This window comes from Embiotoca jacksoni, unplaced genomic scaffold (genome assembly GCF_022577435.1).
Source record: "Embiotoca jacksoni isolate LCO1_2020_lvr unplaced genomic scaffold, fEmbJac1.0.p SCAF_130, whole genome shotgun sequence".
Taxonomy (NCBI): Eukaryota; Metazoa; Chordata; class Actinopteri; family Embiotocidae; genus Embiotoca; species Embiotoca jacksoni.
The window spans coordinates 101,703-114,633 of NW_027185264.1; the positions used below are offsets into that span (position 1 = coordinate 101,703).

Consider the following 12,931-nt stretch of genomic DNA (forward strand, 5'->3'; position numbering starts at 1 on the left):
CCTCAGATAAACTACAGAACAACCATTAACATGCAGGGACCATTCTCACACAGCAGGGGGAGCTGTTCACACCTGGACCACTTCACTGGACACAGCTTCATCTTCATCACCACCATCATCATCATCTTCATCGCCATCATCATCACCATCATCTTCACCATCACATCATCATCACAACCATCATCACGTCCACACTCCCATCCAGCAGGTGGCGCTCACCTTCAAACCTTTAAATACACCTACAGTTGGCTCATTTCCTGTTTGCTCCATCGTCTCACGCGGCCGCCAGTAACCGAACACTGAAGACTCTCACCGGCACCGCGCGGTGCAGAGGATCACGCGGCGCGCGCACAGGTGATTTGAGGTGTAGCGGAACAGTTTGTTTTTTAAACTGATGTGACGTCACTGACCTGCTTGTTTGTCACGTAAAAAACTGAACAGAAAACAGAAAATCTAAGGTGTTAAAAACAAACATCCACTGAGATACCTGACAGGTGAGTGATTGACAGGTTGTTTACCTGAACTGATGTTTATTATTATTTCAGATAAATTCAGGACAGTGGAACCTGTTTGATGTGACTGTTCCTGTGTCCTGTAGGTGAAATAAAGACGTGCCTGTCCAGGTGGAGGTGATGGGAGAGTCTCGTTTCATCGTGGAGGAGCTGCTGGCTCTGTGTCTGCAGAGGATCAACATGGAGGAAGACAGTGTGAACACGGAGCACGGTGAGGGACGGGATGGTGGGATGGGTGGGGAGGAGGGACATGACAGGACCCCCTCTGACACGCCTCCTTCCAGAGATGCTGGCCGTGCTCAGGAACCTGGAGGCCGTGAGGAGGAAGTGGCTCCTCGCTGAGACGGAGGTGAAGAAGTTCAAGGAGCTGCTGGTGAAGTCGGACGTGAACAAAGCTGCTCTGGAGGTGAAACTAAAACACGCTCGAAACCAGCTGGACGTGGAGATGAAGAAACGCTACAAGATGGAGGCCGACTACCAGTACCTGGTGAATCCAGCACAGAGGACGGAGACTGAGGACAGAGAACGGAGACGGAGACTGAGGACAGAGACGGAGATAGAGGATGGAGGATTGAGACGGAGGACAGAGACGGAGACTGAGGACAGAGACCGGAGACAGAGGACAAAGACTGAGACGGAGAACGGAGACGGAGGACTGAGAACGGAGACAAAGGACGGAGACGGAGGAAAGAGACAGAGGACTGAGACGGAGACGGAGGACAGAGAACGGAGGACAGAGACGGAGGACATACTTTAATGTTTCTGGTAGCCTTCCTGTCTCCGTTCTTGTGGAGGTGATGGAACATCACTGCTGTGTCTCAGTGTGGACAGCAGGGGGTGCTTACGGCCCTTCGTGTCCTCTGTGTCCAGCAGAGACAGATGCAGCTGATGTGTGACATCCTGGTCCAGGACAGTAAGTCCAGCGTCGTCCTGAACGATGAGCAGAAGTCTCTGTTGGCGACGTTTGAACACAAAACAGTAAATGTGACCCTTCAGAGGAGCAGCAGGAGGTGAGACACCATGACATCTTCATCGTCCGACATTGTGACATCATCATCCACTGACATCATGACATCATCATCCTCCGACATCATCTACTGACATGACATCATCATCCTCTGACATCATGACATCATCCTCTGACATCATGACATCATCATCCTGACATCATGACATCATCATCCTCCGACATCATCTACTGACATGACATCATCATCCTCTGACATCATGACATCATCCTCCGACATCATGACATCATCACCCTGACATTATGACATCATCATCCTCCGACATCATGACATCATCATCCTCCGACATCATGACATCATCATCCACTGACATCATGACATCATCATCCTCCAACGACATGCAGCAACCTGTCCTTCTGTCCTGTCAGGTTGGCAGTGATTGATGAGTCCTCCTTCCTGTCTCACTCTGACATCAGCTACGATCGAACAGACGACGACATGGTACACACACACACACACACACACACACACAGAAACACACACTATATTACTGCTCATATTTATGACGTGTTGTCTTCTATCTGTTTCAGGATTTGGACACAACTGTAATTAAACCGCTGAGATCTCGAGCCAGAGAGAGGAGGGTATGAGACAAACTGCATGACATCATCATTACCGAATGATCTGTTGCTGCATTGTTGTGTTGTTGTGTTGTGTTGCTGTTGTTGCGTTGCTGAATTTCTGTGTTGCTGTTGTGTCGTTGAATTGATGAGTTGTTGTGGTGTCGTTACGTTACATTACATTACATTTAGCTGACTCTTTTGTCCAAAGCGACTTACAATAAGTTCATTTCAACCATGAGGGTTCAAACCAGAACAACAAGAATCAAGAAAATACAATTATCTTCCAGAAAGCCAAACTACAAAGTTCTATCAGTAAGTTCTATTTTAAGATACTGAAGTTCTACTGTTCAAGGTAAAGGAGGAGGTTGATGAGAGGAGGAGGAGGAGGAGGAGCGGAGTGGACGGGGTGGGGTGTAAGGTTGGACCATGTCCTGGATGTAGAGGAGGAGAAGGAAGAGGAGTAGAAGGAGGAGGAGCAGCGGAGTAGTAGAGTAGTGTGAGTAAATCTAGGAGGTTAAAGACCAGTCGAGCTGCGGCATTCTGGATGAGCTGCAGAGGTTGGATGGTACTAACAGGTAGACCTGCCAGGAGGGAGTTACAGTCGTCTAGATGTGAGATGACCAGAACCTGCACCTCCTTCTGAGTGAGAAGAGGACGTATTCTCCTGATGTTGTGCAGCATGTATCTACAGGAACGTGTTGTTGCAGTGATGTTGGCAGTAAGAGAGAGTTGACTGTCGAGTGTCTCCGAGGTTCTTATCAGTCAGGGTCGGGATAACAGAGTTGTTGAAGGTCGTAGTCTGGTCGAGGGTGGGAGAGTCTTTCCCTGGAAGGAAGAGCAGTTCGGTCTTGTGGAGGTTGATTTCCAGGTGGTGTGAGGACATCCACTGAGAGATGTCAGTCAGACAGGCAGAGATTCATGCTGCTACCTGTGTTTCAGATCTGGAAAAGAGAGGATCAGTTGGGTGTTATCAGCATAGCTGTGGTAGGAAAAGACATGCGAGTGAAGGACAGAGCTGAGAGAGTCGGTGTAGAGAGAGAAGAGGAGGGGTCCCAGGACGGAGCCTTGTTGTTCTATTGATGTGTTGTTGTGTCATTGTTCTGATGTTCTGTTTTCTCCTCAGCGTTCCTCGATGGTTCTGTCTTCAGTTGCTCCGGTGGGTCGACGAGGTCGAGGTGTGAACGTGTCGTCAGAGCCGCTGGAGATCAAAAGTGTGGAGAAGGTGAAGAACACTAAGAGAACCTCAGTGATCAGACGTTCTGTCAGACGTTCTGTCAGACGTTCTGTCAGACGTTCAGTCAGACATTCTCTCTGTGTTCTTCTCAGGAGGTCGAGACCATCGTGAAGGCCTCTGTAATGACTCCTGAGTCCAGAGGTCACATCCACATGGTGGTGGGGATCACACAGGAGTGTTCTGGGTCACTGGAAGACAGAGCAGGAGGAGCAGGAGGAGCAGGAGGAGGTGAGCTGAACTGCTTTCTGATGAATTCAGTTGAATCAATCATGTGTCCCCGTACACTTCCTTTCTGGCTGCAACAAACCAGTAGTGCTGCAGGTGACAGTAACCATAGAAACCAGTGGTGCTGCAGGTGACAGTAACCATAGAAACCAGTGGTGCTGCAGGTAACAGTAACCATAAAAACCAGTGGTGCTGCAGGTAACAGTAACCATAGAAACCAATTTCAATTCAATTTTGTGTATATAGCGCCAAATCCCTCCACCGGTTGGGGTGAGAGGAGAGCAGAGAGAGAAAAGGACAGTATAGAGATCCAAGACATGAACTGTTGGTGGGTCGACAATCACAGAGCAGAGACATGCAACCCCATGACGGGACATCTGGAAAAGAAAGAACAGAAACTATACGAGCGAAGGAACTGAATGGAGACAACAGATAATAAGAAGAAACTATGGGAGAGAAAAAGATGGTGAGGTATGAGTTATAGAGATTTGAAGAGTGAAGTTAATGATGATCTATCAGGATGATGTGGTTCTATGAGATCTATCAGGATGATGTGGTTCTATGAGATCTATCAGGATGATGTGGTTCTATAAGATCTATCAGGATGATGTGGTTCTATAAGATCTATCAGGATGATGTGGTTCTATAATATCTATCAGGATGATGTGGTTCTATAAGATCTGTCAGGATGATGTGATTCTATAAGATCTATCAGGATGATGTGGTTCTATTAGATCTCTGTCAGGATGATGTGGTTCTATAAGATCTATCAGGATGATGTGGTTCTATAAGATCTGTCAGGATGATTTCTGAGTGGAGAAAACAGGTCGGAGACGTGAAGGTGTCGGTGGTGAACCGTGGGCTTCTGCTTCAGACCAGTGGTGCTGCAGGTGACAGTAACCATAGAAACCAGTGGTGGTGTAGGTCACAGTAACCATAGCAACCAGGGATGCTGAGGTCACAGTAACCATAGAAACCCGGAATGCTGATGGTGTCCTCTGCTCCTCAGAACAAACCTCTCTGTGCTGCGAAGTCACGGGGGCGGAGCCTGAAGACGCTCCGGTGGAGGACAGAGCAGCTCTCATCAGCAGAGCTCAGAAAAGCCTGAGACACGTGTTCCTGTCTAAAACGGTAGCGCCGCCTTCAGACTGACCTGCACACCGCAGACTGTCTTGTTGTCCTCTGGCAGTAACCAGGTGCGTCCTTCCAGGTGATCCGACCGGAGACCTGCATGCCGTGCGGGAAGAGGATTCGCTTTGGGAAGATGGCGATGAAGTGCAGGAACTGTCGTGTGGTCGCTCATCCAGAGTGCAAACAGAAGTTCACCAGCGGATGCTCCGCCTCCGACGCCGTGACAGGAAGTGCAGCTCAGAAGGTCAGTTTGATCTGAGCCTCATTCACTTCCTGTTTATGTCAGAAGTCCCCAGAGATTCTGTCTGATTTTAGGTTTCTTCAATGTCACAGTGATCAGTGACGATCTGCTGAGTCATCAGTTCATATCTCAGCCAGTTTAAAACAGGGAACCAGTGATGTCTCTCTGTCTGTCTCTCTGTCCCTGTCTGTCTCTCTGTCCCTGTCTGTCTCTGTTCAGGACTCCTTGGAGAATTTTGTTCCTCCGTCTCATCCCAGAGTTCCTCCTCTGCTGGTCGACTGTGTGGCTGAGATCGAGAGGCGGGGCCTACAGGAGGTGAGCTCCCACTGGATTAAAACTCATTCGGGTCCTAAAGACCTCCATGTTAATATCAGTGTCATTAATACTGAGAGACTCTCAAACCAGTGGTACAAAACAGCTAATCAGTCCATCAGCTGATCAGTCCATCAGTCTGTGGTGAGAACATGAAAAAGGTTCTTCTGTCTGTCGCCTGTCTGTCCCCAGAGAGGTCTGTACAGGGTTCCTGGAGGAGAACGTCTGGTGAAGGAGCTCCGAGACCGGTTCCTTCTAGGTAAAGGTTCTCTGATGCTCAGCAAGATCCAGGACATCCACGTGGTCTGTGGACTCCTGAAGGACTTCCTTAGGAGACTGAAGGAGCCTCTGATCACCTTCAGGCTGCACCGGACCTTCATGGACGCCTCCGGTACAGACACACAGGGACACACACCTTAACAAGGGGGACGGGTCAGAGGGGGAGGGTGGAGCTTCAGCATGTCTGAAAGGAGAAGCTGATTGGCTCAGAGGATCATTGGTCAGACGATGACAGGTGAAGATGAGGAGGAGGAACAGATTTTCTCATGGAGCTCCATTTGAATGTAAACAGGAAGTTAACCGATGAACAAAATGTCTGAGAACTAAAGTTTTAATAATAATAATTCTTTGTTCCAGAACTGTCTGATGAAAACTCCGCCTCTACCATCATGTATCGAACCATAGCAGAGCTGCCGAAGGCCAACAGAGACACACTAGCCTTCATCATGCTTCATCTTCACAAGTGAGGAGGAGGAGGAGGACGGGTGGGGAGGGGAGGGAGGAGAGGGGGGGAGGGGAAGGAGGAAGAGAGGGAGGAGGGGGGAGCTGCAGACTGGATCAGATCATCTGTATCTCTGCATGTTAAAGCCTCTGATTGTTTGTAAATAATTGACCTATGACCTCTCCTCTGTTGCCAGGGTGATGGAGAGTCCACAGTGTCAGATGGATCAGAATAATTTGTCCCGGGTGTTTGGACCGACCATTGTGGGTCATGGGATGTCTGAGCCGTCTCCAACAACCATCATGAGAGACACCAACACTCAGCCCAAGGTCTGTCCCTCAGACACGTCCAGGAGACAGGAAGTGGACAGGAAGTGTCATTGTGTGTATTGATGGTGTGTATTGATCAGGTCGTCTGGCGTCTGCTGTCCCTCTCTGAGGACTACTGGAGACGTGTCCTCACCTCCCACACGGATCAGATCAGGTCCTCGTCCTCCACCAGTAAGATGAGCCCGGGAGACGGACACGGTGGGTCTCATGTCCTGCTGCACTGGATGACTTCCCAGAATCCTTAGGGGCTCTGCTGCCATCTTGTTGTTCAGGTTGTCCTGTGGACAGGGAGACAGGTCTCACTCTGTGTCCTCTCCACCTTCCTCTCAGGTCGACTGTTTACACCTCTGACGTCTCCAGAGCTGAACTACCAACCTGCAGGAGGAACTCTCAGGGGACGGATCAGGAACCTGGGCAGCGCCTTCAGCAGCACGTAAGGTCCAACACGTCAGGTCCTCTAAGACAAATGATGTCACATGATGGCACATGTCTCTGACTTCAGTGTTGGTTTGTTTCGTCTTCAGGGGGCGCCCTGAGGTTGGGAAAAGGTTCTTCACGTCTCCCAGCTGATCGACCACCTGCTCATGTGATGTCCAGTGTGAACTACACACCACTGTGTGCTGCTGTTAGCGTGTTTCACATCAGAGGTCATCTGAGAACATCAGAGGTCATCGGAGAACATCAGAGGTCATCGGAGAACATCAAAGGTCATCAGAGAACATCAGAGGTCATCAGAGAACATCAAAGGTCATCAGAGAACATCAGAGGTCATCGGAGAGCATCAGAGAACATCAAAGGTCATCAGAGAACATCAGAGGTCATCAGAGAACATCAAAGGTCATCAGAGAACATCAAAGGTCATAAGAGAAAATCAGAGGTCATCGGAGAACATCAAAGGTCATCAGAGGTCATCGGAGAACATCAGAGGTCATCAGAGGTCATCGGAGAGCATCAGAGAACATCAAAGGTCATCACAGGTCATCAGAGAACATCAAAGGTCATCAGAGAAAATCAAAGGTCATCAAAGGTCATCACAGGTCATCAGAGAACATCAGAATCTGTCTGCAGCAGAACGTTGGAACATGTTTCTTATATTCTGTTTCTCTATGGTTCAGATGAAAAGAAACGTTCAACAGAGCACGTGAAGCGCACAGTTTTTATTTAGACAAATTATATTATAATTATATTACATTACATTATATATGTTGCAGGCTGTCAGCCGGTCGGATCCTGTTCTGTCTGATCTGGGTTTGGTTTCACTGAAGCACTTTAAAGTTGAACGATTGAAACACCTTCATGTGTAAAAGAAAGTTGAATAAAAGTAAAGTATCATTAGAGGATGTGTTTCTGATGCAGTTTCTGATCCCTCTTACAGGACAGATGTTATTTATCCTTCTGTCTCTCTGTCCTTCTGTCTCTGTCCCTCTGTCCTTCTGTCCTCAGTGATCATGTGATTTGTTGGTTTACAGATCCTGAATCATTTTATTAATTAATACAATGAAAGTTTCTTATTCTTCAAACATCATTAGGAAAGAGATGCAGTGAAAGTTTCATCCAGCAGGAGGCGACAGAGTCCAGAACACTGACAACACCTGACCAGGTCTTTGTGCGGCTGAGGGAGGAACCAGCAGAGGTCAGTGTAACACAACAATAAACACAGCATGAACCCACACCTGGCAACAATATAGTCTGGACTGACGGGTGTGGAGGCCCTCAGTGTGGACAGAAGGCGTGGGGACCCTCAGTCTGGACTGAAGGCGTGGGGACCCTCAGTCTGGACTGAAGGCGTGGGGACCCTCAGTCTGGACTGAAGGCGTGGGGACCCTCAGTCTGGACTGACAGGAAGATCCTGTGAGCCAGGGTGGATTAACACAGTTGGCGCTCTTTAATTGCTCCTAATTGAATGTGACACGTTGTTAATTAATTATCAGCCGAGGTTAATGAAGGCCACTTTGACAGGCGGCTCCAGATGTCCACACCTGTTTGTAATGTGCTGACTCGTCCTCTGGAGTGTCTCCGCTGTCCTCTTCATCAGGATACCACAGAACTCGTCACAATAAAAGTCCAGAGTGCAGCTCCCTTCCTGATCCTTCTGTTTTTGAAACTGATCACCTCCGTTGATCAATCTATCATCATAAATTCTTCATCATGGCTTATTCTACTATTTCCTGTTTACATTGATACTTCTGGTCTGTATTTGTGATCAGATGATGTAATGACATCAGCAGCTTTAATGACGATCATGTTCAGAAATAATCTATTTTATTTAAATGTAGGAAGAATCAATTACATGTAAGAAACCATTTAATCAATCAATAAACTCATTTCACGTGAACACATGTGAAACATATCATCACGTGTTGTTATTGACCAGTTTAATGTGTGATCTCATCGTTTTGTCAGCTGATCTGTAAAATCAGATCAATAACTGAGTGTTCAGCTGCTGAATCACACTAATCGATCACATTATTGACAAACAAACAATCAATAATCACTGATGATGTCACTGAGTTTATTAAAGGGTTGATCTGCAGAGACCCATTCTATTTCATTTTGATGTGATTTGTTATTTTAATGTGAATTGCTTTATTTTAATGGGATTTTATTACCTGATTTTATTGCTTCATATTTCATGTTATTAATCTGTAAATAACTGATTCTGATGTTTTTGATGTGAAACTAGACTCCTGATCGACTTTCTCCTCTTGGTGTCGCTCTCCCCTCGCTCGGCTGACTCTCTGCTGGGATGGAGGGAATTCCCTCCGCAGCGCACACACACACACACACACACACACACACACACACACACACACACACACACAGCAGCTGAAAGTGTTTTTCTGTTTGCAGTTGAAGGTCGACCGCTTTGTTTCATTTTATTTCCATTTTTCTGACTGAATCCCAACAATAGAACCACAGTAGAGTTCAACAATAGAACCACTGTAGAATCCAACAATAGAACTACAGTAGAGTCCAACAATAGAACCACCGTAGAGTCCAACAATAGAACCACAGTAGAGTACAACAATAGAACCACAGTACAGTCCAACAACAGAACCACAGTAGAGTCCAACAACAGAACCACAGTAGAGTACAACAATAGAACCACTGTATAATCCAACAATATAACCACAGTCGAGTCCAACAACAGAACCACAGTAGAGTCCAACAATAGAACCACTGTAGAGTCCAACAATAGAACCACAGTAGAGTTCAACAATAGAACCACAGTAGAGTACAACAATAGAACCACAGTACAGTCCAGCAATAGAACCAGAGTAGAGTCCAACAACAGAACCACAGTAGAGTACAACAATAGAACCACAGTAGAGTACAACAATAGAACCACAGTACAGTCCAACAATAGAACCAGAGTAGAGTCCAACAACAGAACCACAGTAGAGTACAACAATAGAACCACTGTAGAATCCAACAACAGAACCACAGTAGAGTCCAACAACAGAACCACAGTAGAGTCCAACAACAGAACCACAGTAGAGTACAACAACAGAACCACAGTAGAGTCCAACAACAGAACCACAGTAGAGTACAACAATAGAACCACAGTACAGTCCAACAATAGAACCAGAGTAGAGTCCAACAACAGAACCACAGTAGAGTCTACCAACAGAACCACAGTAGAGTACAACAACAGAACCACAGTGGAGTCCAACAACAGAACCACAGTAGAGTCCAACAACAGAAACACAGTAGAGTCCAACAACAGAACTACTGTAGAGTCCAACAATAGAACCACAGTAGAGTCCAACAACAGAAACACAGTAGAGTTCAACAACAGAACCACAGTGGAGTCCAACAACAGAACCACTGTAGAGTCCAACAACAGAACCACAGTAGAGTCCAACAATAGAACCACTGTAGAGTCCAACAATAGAACCACAGTAGAGTCCAACAATAGAACCAAAGTAGAGTCCAACAACAGAACCACAGTAGAGTCCAACAATATAACCACAGTAGAGTCCAACAACAGAACCACAGTAGAGTCCAACAATAGAACCACTGTAGAGTCCAACAATAGAACCACAGTAGAGTCCAACAATAGAACCAAAGTAGAGTCCAACAACAGAACCACAGTAGAGTCCAACAACAGAACCACAGCAGAGTCCAACAACAGAACCACAGTAAAGTCCAACAACAGAACCACAGTAGAAATCAACCAACAGAGTGACAGTAGAATCAGATCAATAGAACATGACAGTAGAGTCTCAGTAGAAGTCAGAAGAACAAGACGGCAGCCAAACAGAAGACCTAAAAAAAAGACTGATCTCTGACAGTGATGTCACTCATTCAACTCTGATACACAACCTTAATACACAACTTTAATACACAACTCTGATACACAACTATAATACAACTTTTAACTTTTCTGTCATAAAACTGATTTATAGTCACACAGACACTCACACACACTCACAGACACACACACACACACACACACACACACACACACACACTCTCACTCACACACTCTCACACACACACACACACACGCACACACTCTCTCACACACATACACACACACACACACACACACACACATACTCACTTTCACACAGTCACACACACACACACACACACACACACACACACACACACACACACACACACACACACACACTCTCACACACACACACACACACACACACTCCCACACACACACACACACACACACACACACACACACACACACACACACACACACACACACACACTCTCTCACTCACTCTCACACACACACACACACACACACACACACACACACACACACACACACTCTCTCTCACTCACTCACACACACACACACACACACACACACACACACACACACACACACACACACTCTCACACACACACACTCCCACACACACACACACACACACACTATCACTCACTCTCACACACACACACACACACACACACACTCTCACACACACACACTCCCACACACACACACACACACACACACACACACACACACACACACACACACACTCTCACTCACTCTCACACACACACACACACACACACACACACTCTCACACTCCCTTTGTTGATTTTAATTCTGTAAAGTCAAATAAATGAAACAAACAAATAAATTTATTAATTCTGTTAGAAAGGAAACTGAATTTAGTTTAAACTCATTCAAACTGAAAACATCGATCCTTCTCTTTTATTTTGGTGAAATTCATTTGTCAGTTAGTGAATCTTTTTTATTAATTTTTTTGTCCATCAGAAACAGAAAATTATTGAAACTGTAAAAACGTGTGTTCAGGTGTGATTCTCCGCCCGTGGACCCATTCAGAACCTCATAGAGAAATAAGTGGATTTAAGGGCATGAAGCCACAGAGGACAAACAGATCAGGTCAAAAGCAGAACGATGGATCACCTGCAGCCGATCCGATATAACTCAGTTTCTCTTCATGTAAATGAGATCAGAGCTTAAAATGGATCAGAGCAGCGGCAGCTTCACCCACAGCTTAAAAGAACCACATCCACTGATTAAGGTTCTCCTCCTCATCATCACCTTCATCACCATCCTCCTCCTCCTCCTCCTCGTCCTCCTCCTGCTCCTCCTCTTCGTCCTCTTATTCTTCATCTCTTCCATCTGGACTCGTTCCACCTCTCGGAGTCTCAGAGGCCTCGGCCCCAGAAGACTGGAGCGCTTTTACTTTGAAAAACGTCTCTCACTTCCTCTGTGACAGTCAGATCTTCAACTGAATGTGACGAAGATGAGTTTCATTGGCGTCTCCATGGAAACGAATCATTCCGTCATTTTGTCCAATGAAAACTTCAGAGTCTTCCTGAACCACCAAAACAACCTGATGTGGATTGAAGTGAACCGACCAATCAGCATTATCCATCAGTGATGTCATTGTTGGTTTGTGAACGTTATGAATCCTCCAGTTCAGATTCTGTCCGTCACCATCTTTGCTGGTTCAGCTTTTTGGAGCCGACCTCTAGTGGCACTCGGTGGTATTGCAGCTTAAGGACTCCTATTATTTACAGTCTGTGGTCCTGATGCGGATTAAAATGAACCAATGCGGTTTGGTTGCCATGGTGACAACAGACATGAAGAACCTTCATCCTCTCATTATGGTCATCTGAGTGATTGATGGACGGTTGAACAGCGCCACCTGTCTGTCCACATCAGGAGGCCGAACCTCTGGACCGAACCAGGTTCTATCTCAGGTCTTTACCCTTCCTGCACATCAACACCCCAAAGGTCCGACAGAACCGGACCCTGAGAACAGACTGTTCTCTTGAAGTCCAATAGAACCGGTTCCTGACATATTGGAACCAGTGTGAGGTTCTGGAGGTTCTGGATCAGGTCATGTGATGAGGAACATTGATCGTATATAGATCGGCTCTTCAGAGAACCCACCAGAACCAGAACTGGATTCCTCACAGGCTTCCCACCACGTATCCAAACCTTTTCAAACCAGAACCAGATCCAGAACTGGTCCAGGTGCTGGTTCTTACTGGAGAGAGAGGGACTGCACTGGGTGATCAAGGGCACTCTCTCTCTCCACCACACACACACACACACACACACACACACCTGCTCTCTCTCTCTGGTTGGTCGGTTCGAGCGCCTGCCCCTCTCCCTCCCCTTC

General features: G+C 46.7%; 1 protein-coding gene across 4 annotated transcripts; it reads left to right on the plus strand.

Annotated features, from left to right (window-relative positions):
• Window positions 1-4: 4 nt before the first annotated feature.
• On the plus strand, window positions 5-8,567 carry LOC138196789 (rac GTPase-activating protein 1). 4 transcript variants are annotated; one of them, XM_069147128.1, is made up of 18 exons: window positions 5-354; window positions 442-494; window positions 599-723; window positions 797-999; window positions 1,383-1,522; window positions 1,909-1,981; window positions 2,071-2,124; window positions 3,227-3,325; window positions 3,430-3,565; window positions 4,572-4,693; window positions 4,773-4,937; window positions 5,154-5,249; window positions 5,439-5,637; window positions 5,883-5,988; window positions 6,164-6,296; window positions 6,377-6,494; window positions 6,627-6,729; window positions 6,821-8,567. In XM_069147128.1, exons 3-18 carry the CDS (start codon window positions 633-635, stop codon window positions 6,864-6,866), a joined length of 1,884 nt encoding a protein of 627 aa, XP_069003229.1. In that variant the 5' UTR covers window positions 5-354; window positions 442-494; window positions 599-632; the 3' UTR covers window positions 6,867-8,567. The 4 variants fall into 4 exon arrangements, with proteins under 4 accessions (XP_069003229.1, XP_069003228.1, XP_069003230.1 ...); XM_069147127.1 differs by having other exon boundaries at window positions 5-494; XM_069147129.1 differs by lacking the exon at window positions 442-494.
• Window positions 8,568-12,931: the final 4,364 nt, after the last annotated feature.

What these genes read in the sequence shown, in the direction of transcription:
- LOC138196789 (XM_069147127.1), top strand. Translation starts at nt 633, where the DNA reads ATGGGAGAGTCTCGTTTCATCGTGGAGGAGCTGCTGGCTCTGTGTCTG. An exon ending in AGGCCGACTACCAGTACCTG is followed by an intron (nt 1,000 to 1,382) that starts GTGAATCCAGCA and finishes CTCTGTGTCCAG; the next exon opens with CAGAGACAGATGCAGCTGAT. An exon ending in ACGTGTTCCTGTCTAAAACG is followed by an intron (nt 4,694 to 4,772) that starts GTAGCGCCGCCT and finishes GCGTCCTTCCAG; the next exon opens with GTGATCCGACCGGAGACCTG.